Source organism: Solenopsis invicta, chromosome 3 (assembly GCF_016802725.1).
Source record: "Solenopsis invicta isolate M01_SB chromosome 3, UNIL_Sinv_3.0, whole genome shotgun sequence".
NCBI lineage: Eukaryota > Metazoa > Arthropoda > Insecta > Hymenoptera > Formicidae > Solenopsis > Solenopsis invicta.
In genome coordinates, this window is record NC_052666.1 from 18,506,145 (window position 1) to 18,521,204 (window position 15,060).

Here is a 15,060-nt window from a genome sequence, read left to right on the forward strand (position 1 = left end):
TATACACAACGGGAGCAACATGCAATCGCTCACGATCATTAGGATACCTTCCAGGATGGAGTGACAGGTGGCTTGTGCTTGAGCAATGCAGTCTCCAACTGTGTCCCTCCAAGGCGATGTTCTTTCAAGTCTCCTTGATCCTGAGAGATAAGCATAACTCGCACTTGTCGCGGTGCCGGTCATCGCGCCGATCAAAGCAAACTTTACGAGACTTAACCGCATCCTCTGTGGCTGCTGCACCATCATATAGAATGATCCCAGGCCCCAGAGTGCCATTCTGACTGGTAAAGTAGCACTTACTCAAAAATTTCGCCCGTTCCGTGAACTGGGCGAATCTGCGTACTGCTGCCATTTTTAGGTTAGTGGATAAATGCAGTTACACGCAAATTCAAAGACCCAACAATGGGTACGGTCCGCTTAAATGCTTGACAATATACATGATAAAAATTGTATAATTTTTTTTATAATATCGTATTGGTTTCAAATACGTTTTTTGAACGTATCCACAGTTTCATAACCGTAAAGAACCTTTGAAAAACGTTTAAACAGAATACGTATTTGTTACGTTTCTACATTTAAAAAGAAACGTAAAAAATACGTTTCTTAAACTATGGTTTCAAAAACGTTTGGATACATTCTAAAAACGTATTTGAAATCAATATGTGCTACGTGGGGTTGTATAATATCACAGTAATATTACTACTGTGAAATATCACAGTAATATTACTGTGATACATTTTCGCGGACATTTTGATATTACTATGATATCATAGTGATATTTCTAATATATTTCGTTATAATATTGCAATGAAAAAGTGATATTGTTATGATATCACTGTAATATTACGTGCTATGTGGATATACATATGCACGTTTTAAATGTGCCGCATGTTGGAGCCACAATGGTGGAATCGCGGTACTTTAGGTCTGTTCGAGTTGCTTGAAATCCCCAAAAATTTTTGCACTCGAGATGAGATAAATATATATTCGATCATAAGAAAGAGAGAGACGACAAAGAAATTAATTCAAAAAGGGCAGCAACACGAACAGGCCTTTTATAAATCTAGTAACTAAAAAAGACCGGCATGGCGCCTCTCAGGTCCTCTCTGCACTGCCGAGTCGAGTGTCGATCTTTGATAGTACTTAGTCGATGACTGAGAAAGCAACAGGAAGCGACCACGAACGGTTCCATTCGGAGATCACTTTGCGCTCAAAACCGCCGTGTTTTGGCGCCAAATCGTTTGGGCGATAGAAATTAATATAAACTGTTGTAATCGGCTAATTCAATCGCATTCATCAACACCAGGTAATTGTCCCTTTGCGTCGGAGTCTGCATTGTTTCCTTGTGGCGGTCTAACCTATGTCGATCCCCGTTTCCAAGGTCTTCGCTGGAATAAAAAAAAAACGTTAAGGAATCTTTACGATCACACGCGTATTATTCTCTCGTTGATTTCTTTCCTTGAGAAAAATGGAGGATTCTATGACAGCGCGTCTGAAGAAGCTCGTGACTGACGGTAACGAAGCCCTGGAGCTCAGGTTAATCCGTAATCTCGACGATTTGCACTCGGAGAAGGCTGCTTTCAAGCCAGAGATGACTCACCAGGTGTTCGGAGACAGGTTTGTTACTGTAATTCATTAATTTATTCAAAGTCATGCTTCTTATTAATTAAAATATACAAAAGTACACGTTTATCTATATTTTTAAATATTGTCATTCTTATTCTCTTTATTCCCTGTAGGGAAATGATATTTGGTTATCTGGATCTGAAAGTACAACTGTTCTACTCGGCCGGTTGCTTGGAAACATATTTGGGAATGAAATATACAGAAAAAGTGAATGGGGAACATGAAGGAGTTGAACCCGATGAGGTATTGACAAAGATTGCCCCATGGCTGGCCCCTGACGCTCACTGCAGCTTGGCCAGTTTTACCAAAGCACTTGCCAAGGATGATACATTTATACCACATGGAGAATTGATGCACTCTTTTTCAATCGATGGTATCTAATATTTTCTGATTTCTATTTTTACACACACATAACAATTCTAAAACTACAACTATGTATGTTGTATTTTTTTGCATTTTTTTATTGTATATTTGTACATAGATAAAGGCACCACGAGGCAATTTGTAGTCTACAAGGCAGATATGAGTTACAAAGGATATAGGGAGTATCATCAGAGGATTCAAACATTCCTTCTTTGGTACATAGATGCAGCTCTTTTTATTGATCTCGATGATGAACAATGGCAGTATTTTAATCTGTAAGTATGATTCAATATTGCGTTACCTAAATCAAATAATTGTATATAATACATGTGATCTTCATTAAACGTTTACTTTCCCAAAATAGATTCGAAAAATATACGACACCTATGGGTAATACTCGATATGCGACGATTGGTTTTGCCACAGTGTATCGATATTATGCTTATCCGCAGCATATTCGGCCGCGTATTGCGCAGTTTTTAATTTTTCCACCGTTTCAAAGGATAGGTCTTGGCAAACATTTGCTGCAAGCGATTTATCGCGAATACATTGGCAGGCGTGATGTTAAGGATATAACAGGTAACGGAATAATAGTCGACGAAAACATCGCGCGTTGATAATTGTTTCTTAATGAACCTATATTTACAGTGGAGAGTCCGTCCGATGTGTTTCAACGGCTGCGAAACTATGTAGATGCCTTAAACTGCAGCTCATTGTCCAGTTTTTCGCCGAATCGTTTGCAGAAAGGCTTTGACAATGAAATGATCCTTGAAGCTAAGAATAAATTTAAAATTAACAAGGTGAACATATTAACGATTTGTATCTCATTACCACTGTTATTTCCGGTTTCCATCTATTTTACTTTCTAAATATTTTGTTCACAGAAGCAGGCTCGCATAGTGTATGAGATCCTAAGATTGCAGGCGACGAATGTTGCGAACGCGGATGAATATCGGGCGTACAGAATAGACGTGAAGAAAAGACTGAATATACCGTTTAAGAGAAAACAGAACGAGGAGCTAAAAATAGAACGCGCTTTGAAGAATGCTGCGGATAAAAGCACATATACGAATGGTAATGGTCTGCCGTCCGATGAGCAACGTAAAGAAATACTGGAAAAGGAATATCGGTTCTTGGAAGAGGAATACAAGATGGTCATCAAGCGATTGGAATACGATTCCTCTGAGCTGTGAAATGTGTGAAATTGAATACGCATTAATTAAGAAATTTTTAAACTGTGAAAACGAAATATTAATTTCCAACGTTTTATATTTGTGTACAGATGTTTTTGTTCATTAAAATTTGTCTTGCTTTTCTATTTCTCGTGATATTCAATTGTTTTCGATTGTTACCTCGATAGACACGGCTATGCTCGGCTCGCAATTATTTGCACCTGTGTCATCTTCCGTCTAGTCAAAATGGTTAAATAACCGTCAATATGCGGATTCTTCAAAATTTTTAGTATAAAATTCGTCATCGTCGTCAATAAAGAAAAGAAACAGCGCAATAAAGGTCTTCGAAATTTACCTTATCGAATGGAAATTCTGTAGCGTCGAATTATTCACGATGCGATCTGTATCAAATCATCGAGCAAAGTGAGAACGGCTCATTACAAATTATGGTAACGTGGCTAATAGAATGCCGTTTGCTGTCCTACGAATCTCATGTCGCATCTCGAGTCGCATCTCCAGTCGCCATCCGAGGAAGCCACATTGCTAGATCGGGGGTACAAGTTGCTGCAAAAGCTCGGCGAAGGTTATTACGCAAAAGTCTGTATTCTCATTAAAAACCTGTGTTATTTCTTTCAGAGACATTTTAAATAACGTTAATCTTCTAATTGTTTTTCGTTTATCGATAGGTGTTTCTAGCCGAATATAAACCAGAGCAAGATGGGGAGAAGAACAGCGTCCTGGCCTGCAAGATAATCGATACCGCGAGCGCGCCGAAAGACTTTGTCCGAAAATTCCTGCCGCGCGAGCTAGACATTCTGGTGAAGCTGAATCATCCGCACGTCGTGCACGTTCACAGCATTTTCCAGAGGCGCACCAAGTACTTCATATTCATGCGCTTCGCCGAAAATGGCGATCTTTTTGATTTTATACTGAAGAACGGCGCTGTGGGAGAGAATCAGGCCCGCGTATGGTTTCGGCAGCTTACCTTAGGTATCGCGTTACTTCTATTTCGAAAAAATTGTTAATTAATTGAACCCATACAGCACAAAACTTGCAACAGTATTGTTGCAACGTTGCAGCGATATTACAACGTTGTAGCAATGTTGCAACAATATTTCTGGAGCCTTCTGTGCTATATGGGAAGAAATCAATTACGAATGCATAAAATATAATTGTGATCGATGAGCTAGGCCTGTAAAAACTGAATACACCTTATAACAACGCGTTTATATTCTTTTTTTATTGCGCATTTTTATTTTTCAGGTCTCCAGTATCTACACGAGATGGAAATAGCGCATCGCGATATCAAGTGTGAGAACGTTCTCATCACGTCAAATTACAACGTCAAACTGGCAGATTTCGGTTTCGCTCGTTATATACTCGACAATCGTGGCAAGCGCGTTCTGAGCGACACGTACTGCGGTTCGTTGTCGTACGCGGCGCCAGAGATCTTGCGCGGTTACCCGTACAATCCGAAGGTGTCAGACATATGGTCGATGGGCGTGATCCTATACATATTGTTAAACAAGGCCATGCCGTTCGACGAGACTAACGTAAAGCGTCTTTACGAGCTGCAGATAACGCGCAAATGGAAATTCCGCAGCAAAGTAACGGACAATATAACCGATCGCGTAAAGAAGCTCGTAACCAATCTGCTCGAGCCAGACGTGTCTAGGCGTTGGCATACGGATCAGATCGTGCAGAGCGACTGGATCGCCATGGATCCGCGCCTCGTGGTGCTCACATCTGCGGAGCAGACCGCGCTCAACAACGCGATAGAAGAGCGCAAGAGACACGAGGAGAAATTTACGAGGAGGGAACCGGTACGGGCAGATAGCCCAATCGTACAATCGTTGCTCCTAAGCATTCTTTATAAGTCCAAGTGCCTCTTAGCGTCATTTCCATCATACGTCGTACTCATGATGCGTAAAACGCTGCTGATCATTCACTTAATTTACATACGCATCTTGTCGCACATTCGATTGCGAGCCTAGCCAAAATAAACTTGCGGGTTTGCGTCGAACATGTTGATATTTTCTTACGTTTCGTAGACCAAACTTAATAATTAAAGATGCATATGCGCAAGTGATGTCGCAAAATTACGAGTGATCGATTTTCAGAGACAGCACATAGTCGAGGAGACAAAAAAGACTGACGAGCGAAAAAGCTACGAAAGGGAAGGGATAACAGTCCTCAAAGTCGCCACAAAAGTATGTGTCATTACAATTAATTACATATGAAGGTAATGTTAAACGGCAAAATATTTATCTTTTTCTCAGGGGACAATTTCTACTACGGTTATGAAAGCCGAAGTTTGACTTAAATTGGCTCTCCCTGATCTGTGTTATGCTAGCATTTGTTATAATAAATTAGAAATAATTTGATGCATTACAGTTCAATATATTTTTTGCGCAATTAACAAATATTTACAAATTTTTTTTTCGTTATTTTTAATTTCAAGATGCTACAAATAAGAACAATAAATATATATGATTTATAAAAAAATAAATATTTATAAATATATATACGTATATATACGTTTTCTGAGTTTAAATAAACATTCGTCTAATATGTTTAGGCACATGCATAGTTTTTACAAAAATTTATGCAACATACATTTACATCATGATAAGTGGCATCACTGAGGAAAACTATGATTCGTTCGAGGATTGTTACAAAATCGACAAGTTAGATGATAGCGAGCTGCAGACTCGCTGCAGATACGTAGAAATCTATTATAACTCGAACAAATCAGGAACTGCGAACGACCCGAGAACGATTCAATATAACATGGTCCTTGAAACGAATGTTGAATTTATAGAGAGGCTGCAACATAATTCTAAAGAGCAGTCTTCAGCATCCTTCACTTCAAGATTCTCAGAAAACATAATCTCCACGTTTGAATTGCTAAAGAATATCTTTTTGCGCACTAGTTACTCACATATCGTGCTTTTAATACAGTCGTGCTGTTTTCTGTCGTCGCTTTGACATAATAGTCAATACCGACAGCGAAGGTCTCTATTTGCCCCTCTAAAGTTATTTTAAAAATGTGCTCGGGACGGAAGAGTCCTCCGAGATTCCACATACCATCGGATCGTATCAGCAGATGCTGACCATTCGGCGTCTTACTGATTACAAATGAATCTGAGCCTGGCAGAACATACTGAGCGAGTTTATTCCACGCCTGATAACGCAATATTAAGGTTTCCTCGAGCAATCGCAAAAAAATCCACAATGAATGATCAATTGGTTCAGTAAACACTTCAAGTATATCAGGCACGTATAATCCTGTAACACATTATTTCGTAATGTTAGGATCTTCACTGCTAAAATGATATTTCTTTGCGAGACTTACCTAACTGATGAACTAGTTGTTCCGCATCAGTTAATGAATAAATCGATACGAAATCTGTTGACACTAATACTGCAAACGCAGCATCATCCAGCGGTATCATTTTTTTCATTATAAAGCTGGTGTTTATACCATCGACAAAGTCCAGTAACTTTGTACCGTTACAAAACGAGGAAATATTTCCTGACTCGCAAAGACAAGTGCTGTTGAGATTCATGTGCTTCACATCCTCTGTGTCCGAAATATCAGAAGCGATTTGTAACGCATCCTCGTCCACCGCTTCAAACTTGCTCACATAAATAGCTCGATCTGCATACAAAATGATTAATAATACTTTTACGAATTAATATTATTGATACTTGAACGCCATTTAGCGATCTAAATATGTAACTCACTTTGCAATGCAGTTGTTATGCTTTCTGTCAATGCTACGATATCCGTCATTTTGTTCAACATGACATCTATTTTATTTTGACTAGAATTTGTAATATTTACTAAATCCACCCTTTCGTAAAGTCCATTGATTGTGATATTTCCGAAAACTTCAAAATTATTTCTGAAATCCACTTTACTTTCTATTGTCTGCACCGCTTTACGTTTCTTCAGTTGCGTGTTTATTAATTCCGTTAGATTTACGTCATTCACAGTGCCATCAATAATGAGAGTTGGCGCGTTAAGTCGACCTTGTATCTTTTTGATGCCAAACAGCGTTTGGTTTCCGAACTTCAGTAACGCGTCTTCGATGTTGCGACCCATAATTGTACCTTTGACGCTAAGGAGAAAAAATCAAATTCTTAACAAGAATTGATTTAATAAGAATAGTGCTTCAGCAGAAATATCAATTACCTCAAATTGTTTAAAGTGATATTGTTAAAGCTTTTTTGACCTTTAATTGTAAATGGTTTATGGCATTTTTGAGTTACAGCTTGTTTAGTAAAATTCAAAAAGTCTATATTCAATGCCGTGAGATTTTTAGTTGTTAAACTATGTATAGTTTTCTTTCCAGTGACAATGTTCTGTTTTGCATCACGCCTAACGATATCCGTGTTTAAGTCGATGCCATTAAATTTACCATCCCAAGTCATATTATCTAAGTTAAATAAAAGATATAATTAACGAGTCTTCTTTTAACATTCGAGAAAAATAATATTGTTCTCTATTAAAATTGCCCTACTTATATATAATTCTTCAAAGTGCCACGCAGCATTTATAGTTTGCGCCGTGTCTCTCATCAAGGAATTAGTCAACAAATTGTTCAAATTCAAGTCCGAAGACTGAATGATTGAATTGTTCTTTGCATTTATATTAGACACCTCAACATTCGTAAAGTTTGCTCGTACTTTAATATGCTGTTGTTCCATTTTGCTTAAAAACGAGCACTTCTTGTTCATCCACATTCCTATATGCAATGTATTATTAGGATTCTGAAACAATGATTAAATTCTTAGTCAACATTATCTTTTTTAAGTAAATAAATCCTTTGTTTTGTTGATATTCTTACCATTAACGCGATGTTTCCTTTCAGAGTTATGTTTTTAAAGTTCATATTATTACCAGATAAAACTGTATCCTCATTTGCCATCCATAAATTCTCAGATAATTGTTTCAAATTCATATCCTTTATATTTTGTACCGCTGGTTCCTTTAAAAATCTGGCTGATCCTAAAATAAAAATATTTATACATCGTTTAAAATCCTTTCGCCATAAAATGTAACTAATGTTGATTCCATTATTGTGTACCTTGTATTATAAATGTCGACGGCGCATCACTCGCGACATAACCGAAAGTCTGAGGCACATTTATTGCATCTGTGATTAAAGTTCCAGAAATATGTTTTGAACCCAAATTAAGAGGTGTATCTAATTGCGAAAGTTTTAATGTCGATTGGGAAGCATATACGTTGTTCGACTTGAAACCACGAGCTGCAAAACAATTTTTTTAAATAAATGCGTTGCATTCTTACTCATTTCAAATTAATAGGGAAACATTAAATTTAAGCTTACCAAATGTTATATGTCCTAAAGATATCGGGTCGTCCACCTTTAGCACATTTTCCATAAAAGGTTGTATATTTACGTTATTGATTTTTCCGATGATGCAGTCCCCTTTTATAATGACGTTCTTTACTCTCGTAGGTAAAGAAAGATTGAAGAAGGCTGGCGTTTCGAGATTATTAACGACGAGCTTCGCGACATTTACTGGTCCTTTGATATAGTTTATGCCTGTCCACTTGTTCATTTCAGTTTTCAAATCTGCATAATTTAGATATTTATAAGTATAGTACGAAGACTTGGATCAATTTCAATTATTTTTACCTTTTAGATTTATTCCCTTGATTTTTGACGCTGATATATTCTCCACGTAAACATGACCTGTGAATCGCTTCGCTGAAAAGTCGATGTCATGCAAAGCCGAACCGAGAGCTGATGCCGCATCGAAGATAGTCGTATTCAAGTTATGAGCTCCAAGGATGTGCGAAACGTTTAAATTTTTTACAATTATGTCACCCATTTTTATTGATGAGGTTTTAATTTCCGGGGCGATAACTTCCGCGGCGCATACGGGAATCGTCAATCTACAAACATTCATTTTTAGAGAATATAGAATATTGTACCTGTTCCGTAAAGCAATGTACATACTTTGGAGTAGGAAGATTTTCATAAGCAACACTTGATAAAGTGACATTATTATTTGTGTATTTTGTACCAGAAATAACGATAGTTTTAGCAGAATTCTTCGTTATCCAATTCGTTACAAAGTCCGACAAAGTCACGTTGGTCCATTCCTGAAATTAAAGATGTAAATATAAATTCAAAATCGTCAATGATCTGGATTTTAAAATAAATACCGTTTTGTTGCTGGATAATATCAAATGCACTGGCACATTAGAATCTAGCGGTACGCTATTCTCTAAGATCTTTTTCATCGATAGTCCAGAGCTCTGACGAGGTCTGACGATATCCTCAGCTTTGACGAAGTTTCTAACTGTCACGTTCCGCAGGAAGCGATCGTTGAGCAATGTCAACGGTGTGGAAATCTGTTTCACGTTCATTTCAGGTTTTATCATTTCGCTTCCTTTGCCTTTTATTCTGCCTGATATATCGACTAGTCCCGTAAATCTCACTTTCGCAGCGGTTATCGAACCGCCCATTACAGTGGCAGGACCGTTTAATGGCAAAAGGAATTCATCATTTTTTAGATATAAATCTTTTACTTCCGCTTCTTTCATGTACACTGTTTGCTTAGTCCTTGTTGTTGCAATATCTAACGGAATCGAGACGTTTGTCGCGTGTAAGTTGGTGAAGATGTGTACACCTAAAACCAGAATACAATTATATAATTCAATATTTATTCAATATAATTTAAATAGAATACAAAATATATCAAATATAATAAAAAAGAAGTCAACACGGTGCATTACATTACCTGAAATTACTTGGTTTCCCGAAACTTTCAAAGTTTCCTCTTGCAGTTCTCGCATTAGTATCCCGTTAATAGATTCCTTGACGTATATATCTTCTATCTTAAATTTAGGAATAGGGCATTTCCAGTTGTTTATCGTCTTTACTTTCAATTTTTTGAACTCCAGGATCTCATTAAATTCCGAGTCCACATATTTAGCAGCAAGTTTAATTCCATCGTCCGTAATTATACGATGAACGTGACAATTCGTTTTACACTTGACCGTGATCTTTTTGCCATGCAAGATCACGTGCTCAGACTTTTCAACGTCTTTTGTCCTTTGTGCCAAAAGGCTGCTTATCAAATTCAATTTGGCGATTAAACTCTTGTACTGCTCCGTCAAGCGGATTAATTCCTCTGCATTATAACCATTTATCTAATGACAATCAAATCCAGATTTTTAATAATTGATATAAAATACTATTTTTTATTAACTAAAAATGTTACTTAGATGAATTTTCACGTAAGTTTAGTACAGTTTTTATTAGTAAATTTTGATAAGTTAAAATAACATTTAATAAGATTTTTTACATTAAAATAATAATAGTTCAGCTATTCCAACATCTTGCATCTATAGACATAAAAAAGTGTAAAAAAGTGTTTCTTAATTATGTGGGTAGTAACGTAAGAAAAATACGAGCATTTCAGGATTAAACTAGAGAAGATTGAGAGACAACGTCTTACGTTCTGCATACGTAGTCGACCGATATGCGCGTTCGACATCACAACGTTCTTTAAATCCGGAAGCTTTTCCAAGGTTCTCTGAGTCGCCTTTTGCTTGATCTCAGAACACCAAGCGGCTATTTCCTCCTGTATAGATTTCCACGTTTTTATCATAAGGAAAGGATTCCAAGTAGGGCTCCAAAACTTCCATTCGCCGGCCTGATTCTGCGTCACCAGCATGTCCTCATCGTACGAGCGAATAGAACGAATCTGTTGAATGTTTGTTAATTTTTTAGGTAACCCTTGAAATCTCCATCCGTTATATTGATAAATTCCCGCGGTGTTCTGTTCCACCGGAAGCAGGATGACGATGTTTCCTATCGTCAGCGAATGAATGTGCCTCGCTGGAGCTATTCTTTGAAACGGCACAAAGCGGCCGTACATCTCCTTGTATAAAATCGTGGACTCGTTACCGGCCAGAACGAGGAAACGCTCCTCAAAATGACCCTCTTTAAAATAAAACGAAGTGACGTCATTGGCATCATGTAACTTCTGCATCTCTACGAATCTGTTAGAACGCACAGAAAACCGGAGTATCCTCGTAAACGATCCCACGACGACGATGTGCATAAAACTCTTGTTCTGGAAGGGCAAGAGTTTCCTCGCTCCGAAATGCAAGGTGTCAATCTTATCAAAGTTCTCTCCAAGCCAGACGTAGATGAATATTCTCGTTTCCGAAGCAATTCCCAAATAGAGCTGATTTACTCCAAACCACATATTCATGTGCATCACCCCGGGGATTTCGAACTCTTGCTTAAACTGAAACTCGTATCTTCCGTTTTCGTTCTTGCCAAAGTGCAGAATGATGATTCCATCGGTGTCCTTCTGCACAACTATAAGCGTACCAGCGCTATAACTGTTTACGATTATTCGTTTTCCATTGGGTTGTGAATATGTGCTGACAAGATAGGCTTTGTCATCCTAAAAAAAATACAGATTTACCAAGGTAAAATGTTTTCTTTTTTTCTATCATTTTGATATAAAATAAAATGTAGATGATCACGACGTACAATCAATTGAAAAAGTAGAATATCTGAGGAATTGACGGCAACTACAAACCAGAGCAATCGGTATTCATCTTGTATGGAGAAGAAGACCGTATCCTGGAAGTCCGGCAAATCCAGAGATAAAATCTCTTTGAAATCTTGTAGCACATACTTACCTGTGAATTAAGTCAAAAATCAAAATTGCAATCAAACTCATAAAATTCACTTCGTAAGTATGTATATATATGTATCATTTATATACGTTTGATATTCCTGGTAAAAATTTTTCTCATAATTTTTATACAAATTGAAACTTTTTTTTCAGAAAATGCTCAGAAATATTCAAAAAGTTTACCTCTTTTTTAGAATCTTTCACACGTCTAAGAAAATTATTCAGAAATTCTAAAAAATTCTAAAAAAAGTATATAAAAAATTCTTAGAAAAATTTTCCCTGGGAATCTGCATGATAAATTTTTTTTTCTTATTATAAAAGAATGATATTTTTTTCTCTAAAACAATAAATAAAATACAAAAGTAATTTTTTAATATTGCCCTTTTTATCTATCTATAACATAGTGATTTTTTTCCAAAATTTATATATAATATAATTTATTATTTTCTAAAATTTCCCTATAACGTATTTAATATTACCCATTTTCCTAAATTAAATTTAATTGTTTAATATTGCCTATTAAATATTGAAAAATATATTTTTCAAAATATTGAAATATATATTTTTTAATATTTAATATGTATTTGTAATATAAGTTCTAAAATTATTTTAAGGTATTTTATAAATGAGCATCTCCACATTTAAAAACTTGTGCAATCTCATAAAAATTATTTTATACTGTTTGAATTTAATTCCTGAATATTTTGGGACTCCATTTTAAACACCTTTTCTTTGAGATAGTTTTAATTCACGATAAAAAATTAAATAAATTAATGAACGATTATAAACAAAGTCTTAAAACAATTAAATTAATGAATGAAAAAGTATAGCGAGACGTATAACAAAGATAAAAAAGTACGCGAGGTGACCTGCTCCGAATGCTCCGATTTTAAAATGCAACCGCGTAGTGAGATTTCCTACGCGGAACGCATAACGAAATGTCAACATCAGCTGATCTCTCGATAACCTCAACGTCTAGACGATACACGCCAGACGCGATTTCGCGTTATCGTCGATTCGGCCAACTCAACCATCGTCGGAGACCGAGCATAGCGAAGACGCGGATTAATTCGTCTTCCTGTCGCATGTGTCATCATTCAAGGTCGCATGTACGCTCCGGAGGAGGTGATGGAAAATCTGACGGCGCAGGTGAACGAGCTGCAGGCACTGCAGTCTGTCTACCCAACCGAGCTGACCGTGGCGGACCATGGGGTTTTGGCTGACATCAACGAGTACATTGAGCGCCCCGACCGGGACCCACCGCGGTGGCTGGAATACGCGGTCGCCATCCCGTTGAACGGTGTAATACAACATTTATTTGTAACGTAACACAATGTTGTCCTTGACTGCTCACTGCCATGCTCTCCAAATTTTTCTTTTACATATATCAACGAATTGTCCCTAACTTGTTGCTTGTTGTCACACAGAAGAAACGATACCAAATATTTGTATCAAATTAAAACTAATATATTCTTTATTTAACAATCACTTTTTCCTATATATAAGAAATTATAGAGTATAATTTTTTGTTGAGACGATGACGATAATCTTGCTTATATAATTTAATCTTCTTCAAAGAATTTAATACTCTTAAGTACGACATTCGTCTTTGCTTAATTAATAATCTTTAATTTCAAAATATTTTCATTTTAATATCATAATAGTCATCTAAAGAGCACAGTGTGATTGTTATCAGAATAGTTTTAAAAATTCTAATTCTTAGCTTTCAGATATTGTTATTTTTAATTTTTTTTTCTTTTAATTCATGAAAGTTGTTACTGAATAATGAGAATATATTTTTCTTAATGAGACTATACAAAATTCTTCATGTAATCAAGTCTGTTTAATCTCATTTCAATATTTAACATTTTGAAAACAAATATATTTTTAAGATAAGAATGTTTTTTTTTCTGTGTACTAGGAGAGCATCGAGCTGTTGATAAACTTACCGACTAATTACCCGAAAGAGCAACCCGAGGTATACGCGAGAGGCTCCTGTTTGGACAGAACGCAGCAGTGCCTGCTGAATAAAGAACTCTCGGTCGTTGTCAAGGCTCAGGAGGCGGGCGAGCCTTGCATCTACACGTTGATATCGTGGCTACAGGACAACGCCGATTCTTATCTCGAGGCTTCAAAGGTGTGTAACCAAGCGATTAAGGACGGCAACGTGAATAAAAGCGGCACGGGGGATCGGACCGCGGTGATATTCGCCAGATATTGGATCTATAGTCATCACATATACAGCAAGTTCAAACGACGGGACGTAGCTAATCTGGCGAAGGAGAACTCCATCACGGGATTTTGCTTAGCCGGTAAACCGGGAATAATTTGCATGGAGGGAACTCTGGAAGACTGCGACTACTGCTGGCAAAAGGTAACATCAATAATAATCTTTCTATATCTCAATATTTAATGTAATGAGAACATTTCATGTTGACATAATTCTTTCGCAGATTCGAACTATGAATTGGCACAGAATATTAATAAAGTTATTAGAAAAAGAGGAAGATTGCAACAATGTGGACGACATGCGCAAGTTTACGGACTTCCAAGAAGTCTCCTTTCCCACTACCGAGCGTCACAACGATATGGGTCAACTTCTCAAGTACCTAGCTGATCACGATTGCCAGCATGCATTCAAGGAACTTTTTGGATTAGAAGGAAAATCTAGCAAATTATCAGATTAATGTTGTATAAAAACTTCTCTAATTTTTTTTAATTTCTCACAAGAGTTTTGCACAAGTGTGTATAGAAAACATATTTTTCTTACCTTTATGAGGCTCATTCTGCAGGCCCCTCTTTTCACGCTTGCTATCCCGAAAGATCGCTTCGGTCGTATCGTTCATATATTTCGCAATTTCATTGTTAATATTATTCGACGTATCACTATTTAATACATCGTACGCTAAAAATGCCGAATGTTTCATTGAATAAAGATGATTTTTTTTTATCCAGGTAAAAAAAAATAAATATTTTACCATTACTGAGATTTTTGAAGTATTCTGTCGTACGATCAAGTATCGCGTATAAGTTGTCTGATGAATAAGAAGGGGAGCATCCGCACTGTGTCACACATATTAACGTGAAAATCAGGAGAAGCTCTTGTATCATATTCACACGAAGATAGACTCTTGAGCTACCGATCACGACTGATCCACGACGCGAGTTTGCCGTCCAGCAATATCGTGTTTACAATTTTTTC

At 36.8% G+C, this 15,060-nt stretch overlaps 4 protein-coding genes and 1 long non-coding RNA gene across 9 annotated transcripts; 3 read left to right on the forward strand and 2 right to left on the reverse strand.

Annotated features, from left to right (window-relative positions):
• Positions 1-1,126: 1,126 nt before the first annotated feature.
• LOC105193041 (histone acetyltransferase type B catalytic subunit) lies at positions 1,127-3,317 on the forward strand. Its single transcript, XM_011157364.3, has 7 exons — positions 1,127-1,306; positions 1,382-1,617; positions 1,740-1,999; positions 2,108-2,264; positions 2,354-2,568; positions 2,638-2,789; positions 2,874-3,317. The coding sequence occupies exons 2-7, from the start codon at positions 1,469-1,471 to the stop codon at positions 3,180-3,182; spliced, it is 1,242 nt and encodes a 413-aa protein (XP_011155666.1). The 5' UTR covers positions 1,127-1,306; positions 1,382-1,468; the 3' UTR covers positions 3,183-3,317.
• On the reverse strand, positions 3,241-3,659 carry LOC120357171. Its single transcript, XR_005574352.1, has 2 exons — positions 3,517-3,659; positions 3,241-3,398 (listed from the first exon to the last, which is right to left on the reverse strand). It is a non-coding gene; the product is annotated as an uncharacterized LOC120357171 (long non-coding RNA).
• LOC105193040 (testis-specific serine/threonine-protein kinase 1) lies at positions 3,537-5,618 on the forward strand. Of its 3 annotated transcripts, XM_011157362.3 has the most exons (5): positions 3,537-3,758; positions 3,848-4,151; positions 4,425-4,984; positions 5,282-5,371; positions 5,441-5,618. In XM_011157362.3, exons 1-5 carry the CDS (start codon positions 3,654-3,656, stop codon positions 5,477-5,479), a joined length of 1,098 nt encoding a protein of 365 aa, XP_011155664.1. In that variant the 5' UTR covers positions 3,537-3,653; the 3' UTR covers positions 5,480-5,618. The 3 variants fall into 3 exon arrangements, 2 of the variants coding, with proteins under 2 accessions (XP_011155664.1, XP_011155663.1); XR_005574351.1 differs by having other exon boundaries at positions 4,425-5,371; positions 5,441-5,499; XM_011157361.3 differs by having other exon boundaries at positions 4,425-5,545.
• Positions 5,590-14,977, reverse strand: LOC105193044. 3 transcript variants are annotated; one of them, XM_011157367.3, is made up of 16 exons: positions 14,837-14,977; positions 14,629-14,763; positions 11,711-11,803; positions 10,662-11,621; positions 9,942-10,353; positions 9,364-9,830; positions 9,155-9,300; positions 8,831-9,090; positions 8,519-8,767; positions 8,255-8,437; positions 8,015-8,175; positions 7,688-7,937; positions 7,360-7,603; positions 6,909-7,285; positions 6,517-6,822; positions 5,590-6,449 (listed from the first exon to the last, which is right to left on the reverse strand). In XM_011157367.3, the coding sequence occupies exons 2-16, from the start codon at positions 14,641-14,643 to the stop codon at positions 6,091-6,093; spliced, it is 4,482 nt and encodes a 1,493-aa protein (XP_011155669.2). In that variant the 5' UTR covers positions 14,644-14,763; positions 14,837-14,977; the 3' UTR covers positions 5,590-6,090. The 3 variants fall into 3 exon arrangements, with proteins under 3 accessions (XP_011155669.2, XP_011155668.2, XP_039302934.1); XM_011157366.3 differs by having other exon boundaries at positions 11,711-11,862; positions 14,837-14,969; XM_039447000.1 differs by lacking the exons at positions 14,629-14,763; positions 14,837-14,977 and adding an exon at positions 12,728-12,826 and having other exon boundaries at positions 11,711-11,862.
• Positions 12,808-14,813, forward strand: LOC105193042 (RWD domain-containing protein 2A). The gene is made up of 3 exons (XM_011157365.3): positions 12,808-13,160; positions 13,780-14,232; positions 14,312-14,813. The coding sequence occupies exons 1-3, from the start codon at positions 12,966-12,968 to the stop codon at positions 14,543-14,545; spliced, it is 882 nt and encodes a 293-aa protein (XP_011155667.2). The 5' UTR covers positions 12,808-12,965; the 3' UTR covers positions 14,546-14,813.
• Positions 14,978-15,060: the final 83 nt, after the last annotated feature.